Consider the following 21,335-nt stretch of genomic DNA (forward strand, 5'->3'; position numbering starts at 1 on the left):
ACAAGGGTTAGCTGAGATGGTAAGGATGGATTGGGTATGCTCCCCAAGTCTTGACTTCGAATCTCTATATGCCTTTCTATCATGTGGTTATATTTAAATGTTGTATAATACATGATATGATACGTGCGGCCGTCAAAACAAAATAATAATAATAATATCTTGTACAAGTATTATGAAGAAAATTTGGGGTGCCAATAGAATTTCTATTGTCTTTCGATCGTTTGGTTATTTTCATCTCGTTCACAAATTGCAGTACCTCGATTCTAGAGATTCGGAAAGAGAACTTATTGCATTTTTCAGATCTGGTAACAAGTTCTTGTTTATCTTCGAATTCTGGTTTAGATTGATCTCCAAATCGAGCTCGAAATCTCAGATTTTCCTCGCACTAAGACTCTTCTCCGCTGTGCTGAGATCGAATCGCAATGGGTTTCTTGTTAACAACCCTAATTTTCATCTCAGTGGGCGTTGTTACCTCTATTTTGGCCAGGCTTTGTTTCAACAAAGGACCTTCAGCGAATCTGTAATTTCTCTCTCAATCTCAATTTTTTTCCCAATTTAGATTTGATTGGAACTCATTAACTTTTAAATTTTGATTACAAAATGAGATTTTGTAGAAGTTCATCTTATGAAATTCTTAAAGCTTTTGTTCCAATTATGGGTTTTTTTTTTTAATGAATAATTTGTTGCCTGCTTTGATACTCATTAGTTTAATTTTTATCATAAGTTGAAGTCAACTTGTGAACTTTTTGAAGAATTTTTTCCAATTATGGATTTTTTTAATTTATTTTTTAGTTCAGTTGTTTTGTAGAAGTTGAAGTCATCTTATGAACTTTTTGAAGATTTTGTTCCAATTATGGGTTTTTTGGACTGAAGTTTTATCACCATTAGATCACCTCGACATCATAATCACACATAAGATTTATCCCAAATATATGGGATTAGATTCAGGAATCATTCTGGTTTATGTTCATTCTATTAATATGCCTCTTGATGGCCTTGCTAGCATAGCATAGCTAATCATGATTTTCTTTTAAAACCTTATAGTTTGATTTGCTACTCCGATTATATAGCACTACAGAAGCAAATTAAACCTCCACTTTAGCCACTCAGCCATCATTCTATGGGAAACATACTTCTCAATCACTCCCTCTTTATGGATAGTAAAACCAAGATAACAAAAATGTCACTTAAGGTATCTCTAAGCCATCAGTTTTAACTATTTCAACCTCTGTGTGTGTGTGTCCTTACTATATACTTTATTTTGGTTGGACTTATTTTAAAGTCATTAAAATCTAAAGCATTCCTCTAGAGTCTTGGTATTGCATTTGTTCCCGCCTAATCTCATCAACCAACACTTTGACGTTTTCTGAATAACATACATAGACCGAGGGAGTCCTTCTTGGATATGAACAATTACTTCATCTATAACTAGAGCAAAATGCTTAGGATTTTTGGGGTCAATTCTTGGTGAACATACAATAATTGGGATCTCATTTGTCTCACCTCACTCTATCCTTTTGGACTTCTTCCCTTCCCAATAACCACCATATAAAATGTAGGGGCTTTGCTATAGCTTTTCTTTACAAAAGAGAAAACAGAAATATTTTTGAAAACTTCATTCAGGATTTTTATAGTGATAATCAAGGTTTTGGGTATTCTATTGTGTATATTTGGACTTTTATGGCATAAATTGTAATAATCTTGTTAAGTAATAAATGTTATTATAGGATAATCTAAGATCGCAAAGCCTTGACAATTAGATGGTTTTGAGATCATGGTTCTTATTCTATAATTAGCAAATCTTAAGTTATACCTTCCCTTGCCTCCAGAAGGTAGGGAGCAAATATTTTCAGGGAAATATGCTTTTTGTTTTTTTGCTAGGCAAGCAAGGGGTTAGTGGTTAATGGAGGTGAAAGTGGGTCCAACGGGTTTGAACCATGGTCATGGGATCAACTCTCCTCAAGCCTTGAACCCACGACCTCAAAGTTGCTTTGCAATGTATCAAACATACTTATCTCTGGTGACATTCTATCGTTCGGCAATCCTAGTTATATAGGACCAATCATTCTAACTTTGTGCTGTGTTGCTTGGGTGAGTGCCTGATGTAGCTCCTCATAGTAAAAAATGAGTCGTGATTTTCTGACACATGCCCCCTGATGTGGCATGAGCTAGAACCATAGCTTTTTCCCTCGGGATACACAACTGTACATCCCCATAAATATGTGTAGTTGTGTATCCCGAGGAAATAATCTATGGTTCTAGCACATGCCATATCAGGGGCATGTGTCAGAGGGAGGCATCTGAAAATCTTTATTCAAAATATACACATACTCCAACAGTTGCTTGAGCATATCCATGTTATAATTGGATTTTTATATCAAAGAAAGACTCCAGCTTAATGCTTAATAGTTATTTGATTATGGCTGAGGAGATTGGGCATATTAACTTATGCAGTCATTATTGATTTTAAATGTTATTGGATACTTGATTCTGGTTTTCAATAGATAGATCTATTTCCTTTCATTTTTCATCTAAAATAACTCGTATATTTTTTGTGTTGCAGATTCCACCTAACATTGGTTATTACAGCAACTGTTTGTTGTTGGATGATGTGAGTTCTTTGCTTGACACTGGGAAGAAATTTTTTTTTTTTTTATTCTTGGAAGATATCTTTTTTTTGATTTATTTATGTTTTAGTGGTCATTTTATATGAAATAACAGAATGTTGCAAGTCCACTCCAACTGTTATTCATGCAAGACCTTATTACTTTATTGTTTCTCATGTGGTAATAGTTTAATTTATTCTGTTCTTGCTTTGTTAGGTGGGCGATAGTATATCTTGCTCAGTTGAAGCCATTAATCGTTCCAATCCTCAGTGAAGCGGGGGAGTGAGGTGCTTTGTCTGAGTTATATAAAAACCCATAAATTAACGTTGTGTGTGATGAGCAGTTCACCAGAAAAGAATCTTCTTTCAGGTCTCAGCACTTTTTTTTGGTCAATCTTTCTGTGTAGGATTTGGTCCTGTTCTTGTTGGATTCGTGGTTTGTGTTTCTTGTTTAATCGAGTTGCCGTACAAGACACATCTCTGAAAGGACCAATGGTTGTTTCATCAGGCTTTGTTATAAATATCAATTACTTGATTTTAATGAAATAAATTATGGAAATGAGACATTGTTGTTTGTGCTATAATTGTGATTCATTGGCTTCTGTCTATCTTGGTATTTTAATCTATATTTCTTATGAATAATGATTTTCTGATACATGCCCCCTGACGTGGTATGTCTAGAATCATAGATTATTTTCCTCGGGATACACAATGGCACATATTTATGGGGATGTACAATTGTGTACCTAGAGGGAAAAATCTATGGTTCTGACTCATGCCACGTCATGGGGCATGTGTCAGAAAATTGTGACTCATTTCTTATTTGCCTTGTTTCTAAGACCATGCCTCCAGAAGGGGAGGTCTTGAATTCAAATCCCCCCTTAAGATCCTCCATCATCAATTTATCCCGAAAATTGCTTGGTGCATGTTGGGAGGGGATTGCACATGCCCCGATGAATAGTCGAGTGCTTTTAAGAGGCCAGATACGTCGTTTCAAAAATTATATGTCATAAGAAAATGTTTTAAATGGATGGTTGGGATTATCTAGATGTGGGGATGCTCCTTTGATTTTAAGGGTCTGGATTGATGATCATATAATCTCAATGTTGGGGAGAGACCAGCAAGGATGCCTTGAAGAATGCGCGAACATTGGCAATAGGACTCAATTTGGGTTGGCAATTCTGATTTTTCACATAGATCAGATTGAACCAGTCTTTAAACAAATCGAATCCGATCAGGAACTGATCCGATAAAATTGGATTGGACATTTGTATGATCTATCAAAACCAATCCATATTTTATAGGTCCAAAGCCCTATTGTTGGGGCATTATTGTTCTAAAACTGATCCGACAGATTTGATAATCTGATCCTTAATGGAGTCCAAATCCTTGATCCATACTTCAAGTTTTGGAGCAGATTAGATTTTGGATCTGAAACGATCCATTTACAGTCCTATTTCAAAAATGGCATTTTTGTAAAATCAGAAACTATGGGTCTTCTTGTTTTCGAAGGACGAGGGTTTCCAAGTTACCAACAATCAACGGCTTAACAGAAACGCGTTCATGGAATCTCCACTTCTTTTGAAAAAATTAAAAAATATTATTTAGGAAGCAAATTGGTTTTGACTTTTGACTTTTGACTTTTTCAAAGTTTCTTCTTGTTTTCTTATTTTCTTGGACGTTATGGTATGACTTTCAAGGAAAAATGTTCAGCTGGTTTGCACTTTCTACTTTTGAAAGCATATTGATCCTACTCTATTATCATACACCGGGCCCACCCATTCAGCGATATGGACCGTCCGATTGTTGTATAAATGTCTTGCTGTACGCAGAGTTGGGGGGCAAAACCCCGACCCAAATTTTTTAAAGGGCATGAAAAGAGCAATCGAGTAATATTTTATCAAGGGATTTTCTATTTTGGGAAGTTTTACATGTTTTGATAATTAAAGATTTCTAGGACTGTAAAACTTATGAGAAAATAGTGAGTTCGGTAGATATAAGCATACATCTGAACCACGTAAATCCTTATGTTTTTTCACATATTGGCCCCACTTCTTGTATTGGGTTCATCATAAATATATAATTGATACATGAATCTGAACCATCTGATCCAGATTGATAACTTTGATTAAAAGGGTTGGTGAGATAAAAATTTGGTTGCACATAGTTTTCTTTGATGACACAGTAGAACAAACTAGAAACAAAGAATGAAACAACACGCTTATCAAACCAAGCAAAGAAAAGTACTCTCTCTGACCCATCATAACATAACCTATATATATAAACATGAAGCTATCTCCTCCTTCACTCCATAAAGAAATATTGTTTCTACTTCTTGATCTTCATAATCTCTTTTCTTTATTTCAAAAAGCTAAGGAAACAATGAGTGTAGAAATGTTAGATGGTGCAACCATTCGAAATTTCATCGAAGACAAGGAAGCATTCAAAGTCTCAGTCATCGACCGCTTCAATCAACTTGACACAAACCATGATGGTCTACTCTCCTATGCAGAAATGGTGAAGGAGTTGCAAAGCTTAAGGATTTTCGAGACCCATTTCGGTGTAGATGTCAAGAGAGACCCAAATGAGCTTGCTAATGTCTACCGCTCTTTATTTCTCCAGTTTGATCACGATTCTAATGGAACGGTAGACTTGGAAGAATTTGAAGTGGAGACTAAGCGAATGATGCTTGCAATGGCAAATGGGTTGGGATTCTTGCCTCTTCAAATGGTGCTCGAAGAGGATAGCTTCTTAAAGAAAGCTGTTGAACGAGAATCGACCAAAGTCGTGGCTTAAATCGAAGCGCTAATACGTTGTTTGTTATGAAATAAAGGCATTAATTGCTAATTTTTGTTTAAGATAGTAGGAATTAGTCCTCTGTATCTATTGAGCTTTTAAGCAGAGTTTTGATTGTTTGTTTGCTATTAAGTCCTATTTATCATCTCTTTGTACTAATTCTTGCTATAATATCAAAGTAGCTTCATTCTGTTGGATGTTGGAAAAGAAGTCTCAACATGAGTTGGTTATACTATCTTATTGACCACTGTGACTCTTCAAATTCGAAGATTGTTCGAGTGGGACCCACAGATGATGGTCCCTATTGTGCCACATGTTATGATTTTGTGCTCATGATATTTAAAAAGACTCGTGACTAGAGAGTTTCGTAGTCAATTAAAGTTATAATAAAGAAAAGGAATCCTTTTACATAATATTTTTTATGTCAATTGAGATAGTTCGAGTATGTTCAACGAAAGCCAACTACAATCAAAATGAAAATCTTAAAAGAGGGAGAAAGATCTAAAAGAACGTGAATAAGAATAAGTGAAAGTATACTAATTCATAATAGCAGAAGACTTGATTATAGACAAAGTAGAACGGAGGAAAAAAGTTTGCTTAAATGACTCAAATCTTTGGAATAAGGCTTTGTTGTTGTTGCAAATCCCAAATTTGGATGAAAGAGGAGAAACTACATCAATTTGTTAACCAACATAAAAACTTCGCCATCTTCTTTTATTTTGGATAACTGGGTGTGAGGACTTAAGTCCGACTAGGGGGACTGAATGAACCGAAGCATATGGGACCCTCCCGAGACGTCCGCACATCTACTAAAATGAATTTTGATTATTCCTTTCTTTTCAAATTAAAACTACTTAGCCCAATACATTTGTACATAAATGCAAAAAAAAACAAGGCATAACGATCTTGGTGAACCTATACCAAAAAAAAAAATCAACTTGATTGTTGATTTACAGCCATTAGATTTAATCGTTTTGTTGCTTTGGTCTTGAAATCGATGGGCCTGTATAAAAAGCCCATTGTGAAAAATGCTCAAAGCAAATGGCTAAAGATCATCAATCAGGCTATGGTCATAGGTATAAAAGACTTACTTGAAGCACAGGATCATTATTAAAAAAATCTCCTTCTAATTCTGTTCCGAAGCTTCTACTTACCCAATCTTCTAAAATTGTATACAAAGTTTCAAACTCAACTTTTGAGTAAAACTCTAAACCCTAAAACCTCCACTCTCACTCTCCTTCAAAAGAAGGAAAATTCCCAAACAAATTCACAATTACTTTGTGTGAGGCCTTGAAGATCAGTTGCAGAGATGGCTACACTTCACCTCACCAATCCTAAACAACTCATCACATCTTCTTCAATTTCTATAGGGTTTCAGCAGAAGAATCTCTATAAAGATGTTTTTCAAATGGGTTTTTCTCCAAGAGCTCGCCCTAGAAATTGGCGGCATCAAATCAACATTGGTGTCTGCTGTTCTTCTTCATTTGCTCCAATGGAGTCTGCCAAGATTAAAGTCGTTGGTGTTGGTGGGGGAGGCAATAATGCTGTTAACCGTATGATTGGTAGCGGATTGAAGGTTGTGTTTCTTGCACTTTTTAGAAGTTTTTTGTTTTTTTTGTTTTTGTTCTGGTTGTAGAATTACGATATGGGTTTTACTTCTTTTAGCCCAATTCAGTATTTTTTTTTAACCCCAGATTATTTTTCTGTAATATCTATCACACAAGCTCTTCTGTGGGAATTTGTTTGTGATTTAATCTGCTATAGGTGTTCTATTGTTGCTCAAATAATTGCAAATAACTCCTGTTTGGCTCAACATTTTTACAGGCAATTTTTAAGAATTGTTAACATGTTTTGGGTTTATTTAGAGATTGATAATTTGGGCAGAAGTAAAAAATAATTTATATTTATTAATTGATTTTTTTTTTTTACTTTAGTATTTATTTCTATCCTAATGTGATTTTTTATATTTCATTTTTAAATTAGGTTGGCTTCTATAGTTTCACTCATCATCTCATTGATTTTAAGTTCTTGAGCATATAATTGATGGGTTAATATTCCTTTTAGTTAAGTAAACTGTGGTCTTGAATTTAAGAGGTCATTAATGTAAAATTTTGCATTATTTTCTTATTCTAGGGCATCGAGTTCTATGCTATAAACACGGATTCACAAGCATTGTTACAGTCTTCTGCGGAGAACCCACTTCAAATTGGAGAGCTTTTGACGCGTGGGCTAGGTCTGGTACTCTCAATATAACCTAAGAAATGCCGAACGATCTGAACTTTAAACTATATTATATAGTTCATATATGTTACAAGAGTTGGATAAAACCCAAGATAAAGCGCTACAAGGTTATTTATTGCTATAAGATGAATGTTTTGTATGTCTTTGATTACAATTTAGTAATAGAGATGCAGGTACGGGTGGTAATCCGCTTTTGGGGGAACAGGCTGCGGAAGAATCAAAAGAAGCCATTGCAAATGCCCTGAAGGGTTCCGATCTTGTATTTGTTACAGCGGGTATGGGTGGCGGAACGGGTTCTGGTGCCGCTCCAGTTGTTGCACAGATATCAAAGGAAGCTGGTTATTTGACTGTTGGTGTGGTTACCTATCCATTCAGTTTCGAAGGCCGTAAAAGATCTATACAGGCAGGTTCCCCTTTGCCTTTTTTTTTTTTTTATAATTAAAATATTTTATTTCAAAAGAGGAGGACGAGATGACCCCCTAATAATGCATAAAAGAACAAAATGGTAAAAGGAAGACTCGGAGAGAAGTGGAGCATAACACATCTGAAGACCATATCTTCAAAGAACACTCCTTAAAAATCTTAACTTAATTTGCACCAGCAATCCTTCCCTGAAACACTCTTTTATTCCTCTCCTTCCAAAGTCCCCAGTAGATCGCAAAAGGAAGAATGGACCAAAGATATCTTTTTTCTTTTGGAGTACACATTGAAACTCCACCCAAGAAAATGAGATGGGACGGATTTCTCATATGTAATTATAATAGATGACAGGGAAATTTATGAAGGCAGCATATGTACTTATGTACATGGATACATGTATGCATGCATGTTTTTGTTATAATAAATGAGAATTTCTCAGAATAAAGAAAGCAAATGGTGTGTTCTCAAATTTTTATATTGTATTTTCATAAGCATTTGAATTAAGAATACGAGTCCCCTTCCATCCCTCCAATAATACGGTATTAGGCTTATATTGTTACAGACTCCACAGTACCCTTAAAACAAGTAGACTTACAGTTGTTTCCACTTGTACTGCTTTCTTTAATCCCCCTAAGTAATGCATCTTGGTTCTTTTTCAGGCATTAGAGGCTATTGAGAAATTACAAAGAAATGTTGACACACTTATAGTAATCCCCAATGACCGTTTGTTGGACATAGCTGATGAACAGACACCCCTTCAAGATGCTTTTCTTCTCGCTGATGATGTTCTTTGCCAAGGGGTGCAAGGAATTTCTGATATTATCACGGTTAGTAATCTGCTACACATCGTATTCTTTCATAACTGCTGTTGTGTTTCAAATGCTATCTTTCCTCTGATCGTTTCTTAAATATGATCCATGAAATGTTTTTTATTTTTATTTTTATTGTTTGGGGGTATTTTGTTGCAGATCCCTGGACTTGTAAATGTGGATTTTGCAGATGTCAAGGCTGTGATGAAGGACTCGGGAACTGCAATGCTTGGAGTTGGGGTTTCCTCCAGTAAGAATCGTGCGGAAGAAGCAGCTGAGCAAGCAACTTTGGCACCTCTGATTGGATCATCGATTGAGTCTGCTACTGGTGTTGTGTATAATATAACTGGAGGGAAGGACATTACCTTGCAAGAAGTGAATAGAGTCTCTCAGGTACTTGGAAAAGCATTCCTCTTTCCATGTTTCTTCCCATTTATTTGCTTTGTAGAATATGGTTCATTCTGAGCAGCTTTAGCCATTTTGCTTTTAAAGCACCCCATTATTAACCATCATTTCAAATTTCACCTACTCATTCAGACATCGTCAATATCTACATCTTGTCCGAACTACTGGGCTTTGTCATTTTGAAAGTTTCCCTAAATTCGCCTGAGGAATGGGAAAAGACACACATCACTGTTTTGATTTATTTCTAAATTATTTTAGGAGAGAACATTGCTTTATTTATGCCCATAATCGAAAAGCAGTATCTGGGTATTTATTTCTGGAAAATGAAGAGGTAGGAGATAACATTAAAAGGCGAAATGAGGATAGTTTGTTATAACCATCCTGATTTTTGAACTCCAAAGATTCAGCATTTTAGATCTTCCAATGAGGGAAAAAAAAATTTGATCGATTCCAATGAAAAAAAATGTGATCTTGTGGTTATGATCATCCAAGAAAATGTCTTTTGATTAACGGTCTAGATTCATTCCTTCACAGTTATAACTTGGGAAATTGAAATAGTTTCTGGTGGAATCTCCTGAACAGTTTTTAAAGGTGTCGGATTTGAGTGGATTTTGGGATTTCTATTTCTCCTACTCCGTTTCTGTTGTTTCCTTACTCTTAAGCCCATTACATCAAATTTTGTGTCACAAATTCCTTTGCAAGTATGGAGGGTTTAGTATCAGTTATCCAGTAAAACATCATAAGCTTAGTATCTATGCCATTGGGGTTGCATCTAATTATCACAACCGATCCCAAATCTTTGGGATAAGGCTTTGTTTCTGTTGTTGTTGTTCCCTTTATTTATATACAGTGTGCAATATATTGCAGGTTGTCACTAGTTTGGCGGATCCCTCTGCAAACATAATATTTGGGGCAGTTGTAGATGATAGATACAATGGTGAGATTCATGTGACTATCATTGCAACTGGCTTCTCACAATCTTTTCAGAAGAAACTCTTGACAGACCCAAAGGCAGCCAAGTTGGTGGAGAAAGCTACAGCAACAGCAGCAGCCCAAGAAAGCAAAGGATTGCATCTGCCCCTCAAGACCCCTACCTCATCCTCTGTTTCTTCTTGGTCTCCCACACGGAAGCTCTTCTCCTAAGCCCCTTCACCCTCGTGGTTTTCATTTTTCCCCCTTTTGTTAATTCTTGGTTGTAATGTTGAATTTCTTCTGTATCAGATATACAATTTATTGTTTTTTCTCACCAAAATCAAGTGGTGTAACAATGTTTTGCTTTGTCAAGCCTATAAACTTTGATGTATGCCCAGTTGAAGCCATTTTAAAGAAACCTGGCTATGGGGGCTTTGTGCCCAACATCATCGACAAAGAATATTACAAGCTTCAGACCGGGCAGGCCACAGAAATTGGACTAAGGGTTAAAATCTCATTTGTGTCAATGTTTTGGGTGGCTACCAGTACATTTCAAAATATTGAATGTCGGGGGTACATTATTTTGTTTCAGTTTCAGTGAAAATAAGTATGTTCTGCTAAAACAAACATTCCATTGAAATGGTACCAGACTCACAAAAATTCATGGTTCTTTTCGTTTTTATTGTTGATTTTTAACAATATCCACTATTACGAAGAGCTCCTTGAACATTGTGAGAATAGAAAAGCACTGAATGGCATTAAGTTAAAGTCAAGGGAGATCCTACTAATTCATGAGCAGGCATACCGTGTATACCAAGGCGTACAAAACTAATCAAAAATGTACAAAAGCCTTACCATAATCAAAATTGTCCAGTTTTTTATGCAATCTTAACCCAAATGCAGTTGCAAATTTTAATCTTGAGATTTAATACAATCTATAACCGATCATGACTTTACACAACTATCCTTGACAAACACTCCAGCCAAAATCTATCTTTGATTTGATCACAAGAAAAAAGACATCTCAGCCGAGGGAGTGAAGGCCAAAATTCTCTCACCAAAGAGCTCGAATAGTGATGCTAGCAAATGCCCTGCATCCATGTCCTCCTTCCAAGCTTGAGTGAGAACAGCTGACATCCTTGGTGCCCGGCCTTCCACCTTCTCTCTTCTGCTACTGCCACCGGAGATGCTCTCATTTATGATCTGCCGGACGATGACGATGCACCTATGATGGACTCTCCTGATGTGGTAGGAAATCTATCTGCTGTCACTTGCATGTCAGTTGGCATGGTGATGGTTGGCAGTGCACCTAACGGGCCATCCATAGCAATTTTCTTGAGGGGTGGCTGCTGCATCAAATTTTCCATGCTCGCCTTGCGTTTATCTTGAAAGGATTCAAAAAAGGATCAGCCTTAGTATGATACGTCTGTGTGTGTGCACACATGCACGTGCAAGAGTGCTCATTCCTTTCTGAATATAGACTACTATTTTATCTCCCACGTTTGGCATACATAATTCCAATGACGCTGAACATCCAACCAATGTAGTAATTTGATGGCTCAGATTTTCCAACTAGAGGTGCTATTAGTGCACCAACTTTTACTTATAACACACCAATCCATATGTAAATAACTGTTCAATTTCAAAAGGCTTGGTGCGCTGTACGTAAAACAATTGGTGTGGTAATAGAATATCTCTTTTCTAAAACGTATAAAATTTGGGTTTTAGCTACTAATGCTAGTGCACATGTGCTTGCCTATGCAACAAAACCATGAGCACAATCCAACCATCTATACATGCATAAAGACATACTATAATTGTAAGTTTAGGGAAGTTCAAGACGTTTACTTGGCATTGTAGTCACTATCCTTCCATTGTTCCTCCAGACGGTACGTGCCGGTGGGGCTAGTAAACCTGGGAATAACTTGAGCCGATCATACATGCACTGACCTGCCGCGCACTGGACAATGATTCCCTCATGATTAACCATTTGATATTCATCTTCATGATATTTCAGGAGAGTGTTATAAATGATAATAGGTTAGAAAAAAATCTGACCAGAAGAGCCCCGTAAACTCGCCATGCTTCATGCCTCTTCATCTCATTCTTTTGCTCCTCAAGGAGCATCTCTGGTTCCAGAAGTTGTAGATATGACTCAAGATTTGGCAGTATAAGAAGACGTATCTGACAAGTTAAGACTCTTTGTTAATCGATAAAACTTGAGAAAAAAGAAATGGATGTGAATTCAAATTCAAGAGAACTCAAGTACAAGTTATGCATGGCTTGGGAAAACGGCCACATAACATCCATGAATAGAAATGAAAAGTAAGGAAAAGAAAAAAGGGCCAATAGAAATGCTAGAGACCCTAATAAAGATTTGCATAGCAAAAGGAGTTGGCTATCTTTCAAGTTTAGTCTCTTTTTTCCCGATACATGGGTGTCCAGACTCAATCCGACTATTCCCATGGACACGTGAGTCACCCCTTCCAACACGTGCCAATTGTACTGGCCTCTTAAAGCATCAAGGGGATGGCCAACGAGCTGGTTTGAACTCAAGACCTCTCCCTTTTTGGAGGGAGGCCCAGGCCACTACACCCAACACTCATTGGCTAGTTTAGTCTTTTCACCCTTATATATAGTCCAAAGAAGTGCAAAAACAGTACACAAGTTAACAACTTTCTGTTTGTCAATATTATTTAATATTAAAAAAAAACATGTCGGTTTGCCATTTTTTGGCAACCATATGTGAATACAATGGCGATGATGACATACATTCAGCCAGAGTGGGATGCACAATTAGATTCATGTTGCTGACCCTAATATTTGGGATAAGGCGTAGATGATGAGAATGACAATGAAAACTATGATCTGAGCATGAGAAAAGAAGATACCACACTGGGTCCCAGTGCAGCAAGCCCTTTAATAGCACCATAATGTTGAGTCATTGCTTTTGTAGGGTCCAGAAAAGCATGAAGCAGAGTTCTTGTCACACGTGGCTGTAGATTGTGATAAACATGCCCAAATCTGCAACAATTTTATAGATTTAAATACCAAGGATTGTACGCAAAATTTACCAACATGAACATAATAGGTGTATGGTAGTAGATAAAGAGCTCAATCAAATAAACTGTTTAAAGAGAGAGAACACTTTTAGCAGCAAAACTCAAGTGAATGACTCAGGTATTGGGTTCAATGTAAGGTGCAATAATAAACTAGCTTTGGAATCTCATGAAGCATGGATAAGAGAAAGCGTGAACAAAAGCTAAAGCATCGGAGAGATCTCACCTCTTGCATATTGAAGCAACTAGAATTGCAGCGAAGTTCCTGAGCTCCCAGTGATTGTCAGAAAACCTATTCCCCAACCTTTTGGCAACAAGGCAAGTAATTACAGATGGCATCAACTGGTGCAGCTGAAGAGAAAAAAAAAAAAAATTATATCCATTCAGTTAAGTGAATTAATATCAGGACTAGCTGTTGACTCGGCACACATGCTGGGTGGGATCCACCGTTTGATGAGTCAAACCAAGGAACAAGGATGGTTTTTTTGAGAGCTTCTATTAACACACCAAACTAGTGTAGAAAACCATTAAATTTCAAAAGGATTAGTATGTTGTGAGTAAAAGTTGGTGTGCCAATAGAATCACTCTCCTTTTTCCCCTATGTGCGGTCCAAGTGATGGATCCTATCCCCCGGATCAGATCTTGAACTATTTCCATCTAAACCAGATCTTGAACTTACATAAGGTTCTATGTGTATGTGCTGATTCTGGAGAAGGCTCCGAACAACGCGCATCAATGCAAACAGAAGAGGGAAATCATTCAAACTCCGGGTGACCTGAGGTTATTAGTAAAGCATAAAGTTTGAATGAGCAAGAAATATGTCTTTTTGACACAATTCTGTGAATAATATTGAAAACAAGAACTTTACCTCGTCCGCAATAAAGTAGGTGAAATAAGGAACTAAAGGATGAAGTCCCGAATCTGTAGCCAAGCTTACTAATGCTTCTTTGAAAAGGACTGAGTCGGACCTGCTGAGTGTTAGTTCCGTGATTTTATCAAAATATAACTGCACAGACAATCATTAAATTGTCTTAGTTAAGCTGTTTTGAGGAAAAATCAATAAGAAAGCTTATAAATAACAGATGAGATACAAATCAATACCTGAAGCTCCCTTGATAACACATGCTTAACAGGCAATTTTATGTCAACAGGAGGTCCATCATCTTTGTGTTCAGACTTTTTGTTATCAGAAGGAACTACAAGTGCTACAAATAATGGAAGACCAATCTAAAGTTAGATCCCCAGCTTGGTACACTAACAATGAAAAATAAATAAAAACTAAAAAAGCTTTCAATAATTGAAAAAAAAAAAACAAACATTAACCTTAGATTCATTTGAAAAGAAAGTGTTCCAAAGATTAGAGGAAATGAGATATTTGAAAGAGTGATGGAAATGGGAAATGAACCCCTGATGTTGACTACACAGCTTGTCAAAAGATAACAACAAAGGAAAAGTAGAAAACCCAAAAGTCTACCACAAGCCTACAAATCATATTGGTTCCAGCGAACATAACCTTCATGCCAAACAAAAGGGTATATATGTCTAAGCGATGCCTTAACACATTTGACTCACACAGATCACTTGTGTCCTAGCTTGTGAAGGCCCAATGGGTTTCATTGTTAAAATGAACTTCCAGCACTTATCCCAAATTGACTATGCAATCCCAACCCAATCCCATATCCAATATGATCCAAAAGTCAATAGAAAGGCCAAGTCAAGTACGAATCAGGTCAAAAAATGAGTGAGAAGCTAAGTCAGAGGGGATCAAATACAGCCCGGCTTATTGTAAGGGTGGGGTTAAGGTCTCCATCCCATTCCTCTGTAGTATGTACAAGATAAAGGTAAACTATGAGACAGACCTTCCACTGGAGCATTTTCTGGAATGGCTGGTTGTACTCCTTCAATAGCTAGCCAGTGAGCCACAACTGCTGTGTCAAGTGGAGCTTTTGGTAGAGGTGCCTCAATCACCTATACATGCAAAATCAAAATATGGCTAAACCAGAAAAAACTTAATATATAGTAAGATTGGCAAAGTTAACAACATGAGCAATTCTTACATCTTTAAACTCGACATCCTTGTCATCAATGTAGAACAAATCCTTATGTCCAACGGCCCTTTTGAAATGCAACAAATCTCCGGAGGTAAATCCATAAATTGGCTGAGGCAAGAGAAAGATATACACGAACAAATAAAAATTTCGTAATGAAATTAAGGATAAATAAATTTTAAAAAAATATATAAAAAAATATGTTCTAAATTTCACAAAAACCTTGCCCCAAGAAGCAAATTTGCATAAAATGCATCACAGAACTGCCGTTTCTGGTTTTAGGGAGTGCAAAACAAATAAACAAACAAGGCCCAACGGTCTATATGTATATATATGAATGAACATCTCTATAAGAAGTCAATAAAGGAAACAAATACGGACAAAATATAAACAATGGTAACACATTTGTGTAGTAGAGAAGTACCTCCACATTTCTCAGGTTCAGAGCACTATCCACATCATCTGCTGTCAAAATAGTTCGTTTTGAGTGGCGCATGCACTTGATTGCCTCCTGTGATTGCAGAATATAAAAAAAAAAAAGTAGACCCTGTTAACTCATCTAATTTCTCTACGCTCCTTCTTTAGCTCCTTCTATCAATCAACTATTTTTTTGACAAATACATCCTTCCAAATATAGTCATAGCCTCACAGTACAGCAATAGCCAGTAGGAAACCCTCTGACCTTGTCGTTCCACTAGGAAGGTGGATCTGCTTCTCGAGTCTGGTTTCACCAAGTACATCTATTCTCTACACTTGTTTCAATTATTAAAAAAAAAATTCTACATTTGTTTCCTTTAATTTATTTTAACCCTCAAATTCCAAAGAAAATGCTATAATAATGCCAGAGCTCTATTTTCTTACCAAGAAATAAAGAGATTATATTTACTTTAGTATGTAGGTTTTGGCATGGTATTAAACTTTAATGTATTTCCAAAAAATATCTCCATTTCACAAAGACCAAAAGGAAATTCAATCAACAACTTATTTATGTGTGTGTGCGTGTTCTACACACATTGTCGGCAATCACTGTTCATTTTGTTAAATATTTCTGTCACCATTCAAAGATCAAAATAATCTTTTAAATTTTCTTGAAAACGTATACTAAAATTATTGATAAAATTTATAAGAATAACAGAAAAAATTACAAATTACTTGCATAAAGGACTTGTAAATTACTCAATAATGGTAGTTATTCATTAATAGAAGAGAATTACAATTGATCGGGTTCCCATACATCACCCTATTTTAATGTATTCTAAGTATATCAGCAAATGTATATAAGCACACACATACATCGTTCATGAACTAATTAGCTGGATCTGTCAATAACCTGTATCTTACTTAATAGCAAGCACACATAAGCAAGTGTTTATTATATTAATATATAGATAGCCGATGTGAGATAAATGATTTTCATTTCCATGAAAAATATAGTCCTGGCTGTCAAGCTCTCAAATATAGGCATCAGTGTGTAGTGGAATGCTATTGATCTTAATTTCTATTTCTATACTCCAAATGGTTGCTTATTCTAGTTTTATACTTGTGAGTGTATTTTCATGCTTGTTCTATCACTCTCCGTGGTTTCATTGAAAATGTCCTCAATACTTCTATAATTTCCATGAAAATTGTGCTAATTGTTATATTGACCAAATTTTCAATGAAGTATTTCCATTTTCAGATTGACCACACTAGCAACCAAAACCAAAATTTTATATGTTGGGTTATTGTAAATGGTGCCCATTAAACTAGTCACGATAGTTTGAAAGGATTTTTCTTTTCCCTCTTTTCTTCTTCTTTTTTGTTTTTTGTTTTTAGTTTAGATTTAGAAGGTGAATGTGCTTATGAATCTAACATCTTTGATATAAACACCCACACACTTTATCAACTTAGCAAGCTAGCACCTTCATCTAAAACCTATGTTACCCAAACTGTGGAAATGTTGGAAGAAAATGATTTGTTTAGTTGAGCCCAAATCTTTGGTATAAAACTTTGACGATTAATAAGCATTAGAGACTTGAAAAATGTCATTATACTGTGAAAATCAAAGTACCTGCATGATCTCCCGCACACGGTACTCCACATCAGGAGCAAGAGCAAGTGCAACATCAGGTGATAAATTGCTAATCCCGATGCTCTGCGCAATGACCTCAATCGTCTCTTTAGGTACAATGCTCATCTTTCCTTCACTGATATGTCATGAATTTCAAACCAAAACAGCCTCCCAGATGTTTCTATTACACAATATATAGAAGTGTCTCTTAGAAACAAGCCAATTAGATTGCTGGGAACCCAATTTCAATGCTTAAAAAGTCCACATAACAATATGGGTAAACTTTAAATCGTCCTTACTTTCTGTTTCAACATCAAAATTCTGAAATTTCTCCCCTTTTCTTTTCTTCAAATACCTTTCAATCATAAACGGTATCTGGCAGTTCAGCAGATCCTATTTGGAGAAAAACAAAAAATGGGTTTTTATTCCAGATGCCAATGTCAGAAAACGAAGAAAAATCGAAACTTTCTGAAAACACACCAGATCTCTTGCCTGAAATCAATGCTTAAGAAAAAGGAATCCCAATATTAATTAGATTATTAATGGATTTCTAACTATTTCATGAAAATTTCAAGCAACCGTTAAATTTAGATATAAAAAAATCCAAAATCAGCTATAGAATTCGAAAAATAAATAAGAATTGGTGAGTGGAGTGCATTAGACACAGAATAATAAATAAATAAATAAGCGCAAATTTTCAAATACTGAATTTGATCCAACAGAATACCAGAGAAGAAAGATAAAAAATCCCAACTAACCTAATAATCAGTAGAATCTACGTTACTTCCAGAAAGAGAGTCTTAATTCGAGCCATCTTTCACGTCTGGGTTTTAGGGTTCATAATTTATTGAGGTACTCAGGAATCTCTAATTCTAAAGAGGAGCTCATGTATTTATAACTAGGAAAATTAGATAAGGTCCTTACGCTTTCGAACTGAAGACATATCTCTTGACCTTAGTTTTCTGCAAGAGATCTAACTGAATGTCCTAAATGCCCTCGTCCAAAAATCTTTGATTTTTCTCGCAAAGGTCAAAACTCATTGTCTTACAACTCTTTAACCACAATGGTAGTTTTTTTTTTTTTTTTTTAATCTTTTTCTTCAATATCTTTCAAACATGGTTTTAAATCTCATCCGATACGTCTCGTATCGTCCACCAACAAGACAGGTAGAAAAGTCAAACGTATCGGACAAGATTTAAAACCATAGTTCATTTGTTTCATTATTGAACAAGACGATTCAAACATATCAAAAAACTCATTCGAGACAAGTTGGTCTCATTCATGGATGAGACGAGACGTCAAAACAAGTTTCCTTATAGTTTTTTCCCCTAGAAAATCCATCATTTTCAACTTCCCAAACAATCATATCTTGTTCTCAAAATTTGAAGATTGCAAGAGATGGAACCAAAAGGTTAGTAATTGAAGTAAAAGTGTTTTAGGTTATTCATCATCAAAGGTTTTGGATGAGGATATTCAGGTTATCTTTTGATAGCCTAGGTCATTCATCATATATTTGAAAACATAGGTGCTTTTATAAATCATATATAATTTTAAAATTTGTCGAGTCAAATTGATTGGATTTCAAGGTGGCTCTTGGCCCTCAAAATTTGATGAAACAACTCATCACATCAACTTGAAAAGTCTTTGAGTCAACTCATCTAAACAACCGATCCAACTTGAAAAAGAGTTGAGTCCAATAAAAAGAATTGATCAAGTTTTTAACTATATACAATATTTTATGGGGACTCACACCATGATTACTTTCGGATTTGGATCTTGTTTTTTGGGATTTGACAAGGCTTATTTGGTTGCAAATATTGAAGACGAAAGTTGATAACTCGCATAAGTTCTTATAATATTTATATGTGATTGGAATGTTCAACTTCAAAACTTAGAAACTCTCTGTAACTCCCATTTTTCGTGGAGTTATCATCTTATTAAGTGAGAATTTATAACTCATCCTATAACCTGGTATATAAGAAAATAAACGATCATGATAAGGATGGTCAATGTAGCTGTTACTGGATAGTGAATTCTCACAATCAACCAAACACTAGGGTTGTAATTAACTTCAATTGTTAACTTTCGGAAGTTTGAACTTCAAAGAGTTCAACTTCAAACAGTACAATTCTACAAGTGGAATTATTATGCTTTTATCTGAAGGTAAATGAGAAGTATAGAAACTATAGAGAGATTCTATTGCCACACTAACTTATTCTTATGTAAATCACCAAAGAATTAATGTGCATCTTGGGGTGCTATTGGTAAAAGTTGGTGTGGCAATAGAAGCTTGCATTTTATTTTGGATGAATCTCCAAATCATGCACTGAATATGCCAAAATTCCAGTTTCGGTACATTGTTCATTTTAATTCCCAAAACATGCATGCAGGTATGTACACTGTTCACTATTTACATGCTACAAACTCGCAGGCTCGCCACTTTTATAGCGTCTACGAATTTGTGAGTTTGTCACTTTTAAACTTATTAGAGGATTCAATTCCTACACAAAATGGGTCAAACATATATTGGTTAGTGGCCCCAGTAAAGATCCAAAAGCCTAAAAGGAAATCTTTTGAGTCCAAGTCAATGCCACTAGTTGATCTCAACCATCGACGGTCAAAAGAATAGAATAGATCAAGGGTTTGGATCACCGGGCAATCATGGAAATTAAGATGATTGACCTTGCATGGAATTAATCGAGTAGTGATCCTGATTTGCTAAATGTGCACCATATATCTTTATAATTGATTTCACTGTGCATGCATGACATGTCAAGGGAGTGGGACCCTCTAGGTGGAGGAAAATAGAGTCGTGATAATCTGACTCCCCCACATGGCATACTCAATCAACACCCCTAATGTGGGATATGCTAGAATCATAGATTTCCTTTCATCAGGATATACATCCGCACAAATTTATGGGGATTTGTGATTGTGTATCCTAAGACATAAAGTCTATGATTCTGGCACACTCAATGTTAAAGAGTCGATTGAGTATGCCACATGGGAGAGTCATATTATCACGACTCGAGGAAAATATTGTATAATGCGGACCATGATTTATGTTAGGCAAGATCCACACCCTCCATGCAGGCGCGTGGATGTTTGGATGTAATGATACACAATTACACCCAAAAGAAAGATGCATTGTTCCATAAGGAGTTCTACAATGACAACCAAAGATAAATTGGAAAAGAATCTCAGTGTTCTTACTGTTACAAGTAGAGAGTTGTGAGAATTATTGATCTAAATTCACATTAATTAATTTTTCAAGTTATAAAACTATTATTGTATTATAATATCAATCATTATAAGAAAAAGACTCTATTTTTGTAAAAAGTGCCAAATCCACACATTTGAGCAAGTTACATAATTGAATCCAAACATGGTTTATACTTCTATAAGCATAAGCAACTCATTAAGTAAATCCAAATTCCATCCATAATTTAAAATATTGGAAAATGTTTTAGATAGTATCTATCGAGACCAATACAAAACATTGACCCCGAAACGTTCAATGTTTCAGAAATGAATTGGGCATGCATCGGAATGTATCTATTTGTATTGACCGATAAAGCATCAGGTTTTTTATTAATCAAAATATTTAATCAATTCGACATTTTAAACCTTGATTCCATTCTCCATAGTTTCGAAGAACACTTACCTTCTGAATATTTTCTCTATGCACCCTTAGAGATACAATTTGTAACTCGGATGGGAAGGCAACCAAGGATCATCCCAAGTATAACCAATGGAACAACCAAATCAGATTATTAATTAATCACAAGTTATCCAATCCAAATATAAATAAACTTTATGATAATGTAAAGAAATAAACTAACACAAATTCCGAAATAGAATTACTGCACCATATTTCTTTTCAAATAACCAATGTATATTGGATCAGATCTTTACTGGATCAATCATTGGGTCGACCCAACCCAATAAAAGCCCTATATCCACAAGAAATACAAAGACCATCCATGATCC

General features: G+C 35.7%; 4 protein-coding genes across 4 annotated transcripts; 3 read left to right on the top strand and 1 right to left on the bottom strand.

The window, feature by feature from the left end:
* Positions 1-226: 226 nt before the first annotated feature.
* LOC147390130 (V-type proton ATPase subunit e1-like) lies at positions 227-3,189 on the top strand. Its single transcript, XM_086417069.1, has 3 exons — positions 227-520; positions 2,564-2,611; positions 2,823-3,189. The coding sequence occupies exons 1-3, from the start codon at positions 423-425 to the stop codon at positions 2,890-2,892; spliced, it is 216 nt and encodes a 71-aa protein (XP_086273195.1). The 5' UTR covers positions 227-422; the 3' UTR covers positions 2,893-3,189.
* A 1,798-nt stretch (positions 3,190-4,987) lies between these two features.
* LOC147390131 (uncharacterized) lies at positions 4,988-5,401 on the top strand. The gene has a single exon (XM_086457716.1). The coding sequence runs from the start codon at positions 4,988-4,990 to the stop codon at positions 5,399-5,401; it is 414 nt and encodes a 137-aa protein (XP_086313842.1).
* A 1,151-nt stretch (positions 5,402-6,552) lies between these two features.
* On the top strand, positions 6,553-10,561 carry FTSZ1-1 (homolog of bacterial cytokinesis Z-ring protein FTSZ 1-1). Its single transcript, XM_086457502.1, has 6 exons — positions 6,553-6,977; positions 7,535-7,634; positions 7,816-8,045; positions 8,722-8,889; positions 9,031-9,264; positions 10,144-10,561. Exons 1-6 carry the CDS (start codon positions 6,711-6,713, stop codon positions 10,417-10,419), a joined length of 1,275 nt encoding a protein of 424 aa, XP_086313628.1. The 5' UTR covers positions 6,553-6,710; the 3' UTR covers positions 10,420-10,561.
* A 365-nt stretch (positions 10,562-10,926) lies between these two features.
* Positions 10,927-18,262, bottom strand: LOC147390133 (transcription initiation factor TFIID subunit 6-like). The gene is given in 15 exon segments (XM_086457501.1): positions 10,927-11,399; positions 11,402-11,572; positions 12,037-12,148; positions 12,247-12,372; positions 13,080-13,212; positions 13,474-13,598; positions 13,927-14,022; positions 14,116-14,253; positions 14,349-14,452; positions 15,107-15,215; positions 15,305-15,406; positions 15,720-15,806; positions 17,346-17,526; positions 17,645-17,738; positions 18,104-18,262. Coding segments are annotated over 13 exon segments (1,635 nt in total). The 5' UTR covers positions 17,472-17,526; positions 17,645-17,738; positions 18,104-18,262; the 3' UTR covers positions 10,927-11,193.
* Between the last annotated feature and the right edge of the window lie 3,073 nt (positions 18,263-21,335).

Source organism: Akebia trifoliata, chromosome 11, assembly GCF_017979445.1.
Source record: "Akebia trifoliata isolate Shusen 1 chromosome 11, ASM1797944v1, whole genome shotgun sequence".
Classification (NCBI taxonomy): Eukaryota; Viridiplantae; Streptophyta; class Magnoliopsida; order Ranunculales; family Lardizabalaceae; genus Akebia; species Akebia trifoliata.

What these genes read in the sequence shown, in the direction of transcription:
- FTSZ1-1 (XM_086457502.1), top strand. Translation starts at nt 6,711, where the DNA reads ATGGCTACACTTCACCTCACCAATCCTAAACAACTCATCACATCTTCT. An exon ending in GCTTTTGACGCGTGGGCTAG is followed by an intron (nt 7,635 to 7,815) that starts GTCTGGTACTCT and finishes ATAGAGATGCAG; the next exon opens with GTACGGGTGGTAATCCGCTT. An exon ending in AAGTGAATAGAGTCTCTCAG is followed by an intron (nt 9,265 to 10,143) that starts GTACTTGGAAAA and finishes AATATATTGCAG; the next exon opens with GTTGTCACTAGTTTGGCGGA.
- LOC147390131 (XM_086457716.1), top strand. Translation starts at nt 4,988, where the DNA reads ATGAGTGTAGAAATGTTAGATGGTGCAACCATTCGAAATTTCATCGAA.
- LOC147390130 (XM_086417069.1), top strand. Translation starts at nt 423, where the DNA reads ATGGGTTTCTTGTTAACAACCCTAATTTTCATCTCAGTGGGCGTTGTT. An exon ending in AAAGGACCTTCAGCGAATCT is followed by an intron (nt 521 to 2,563) that starts GTAATTTCTCTC and finishes TTTGTGTTGCAG; the next exon opens with ATTCCACCTAACATTGGTTA. An exon ending in ACTGTTTGTTGTTGGATGAT is followed by an intron (nt 2,612 to 2,822) that starts GTGAGTTCTTTG and finishes TTGCTTTGTTAG; the next exon opens with GTGGGCGATAGTATATCTTG.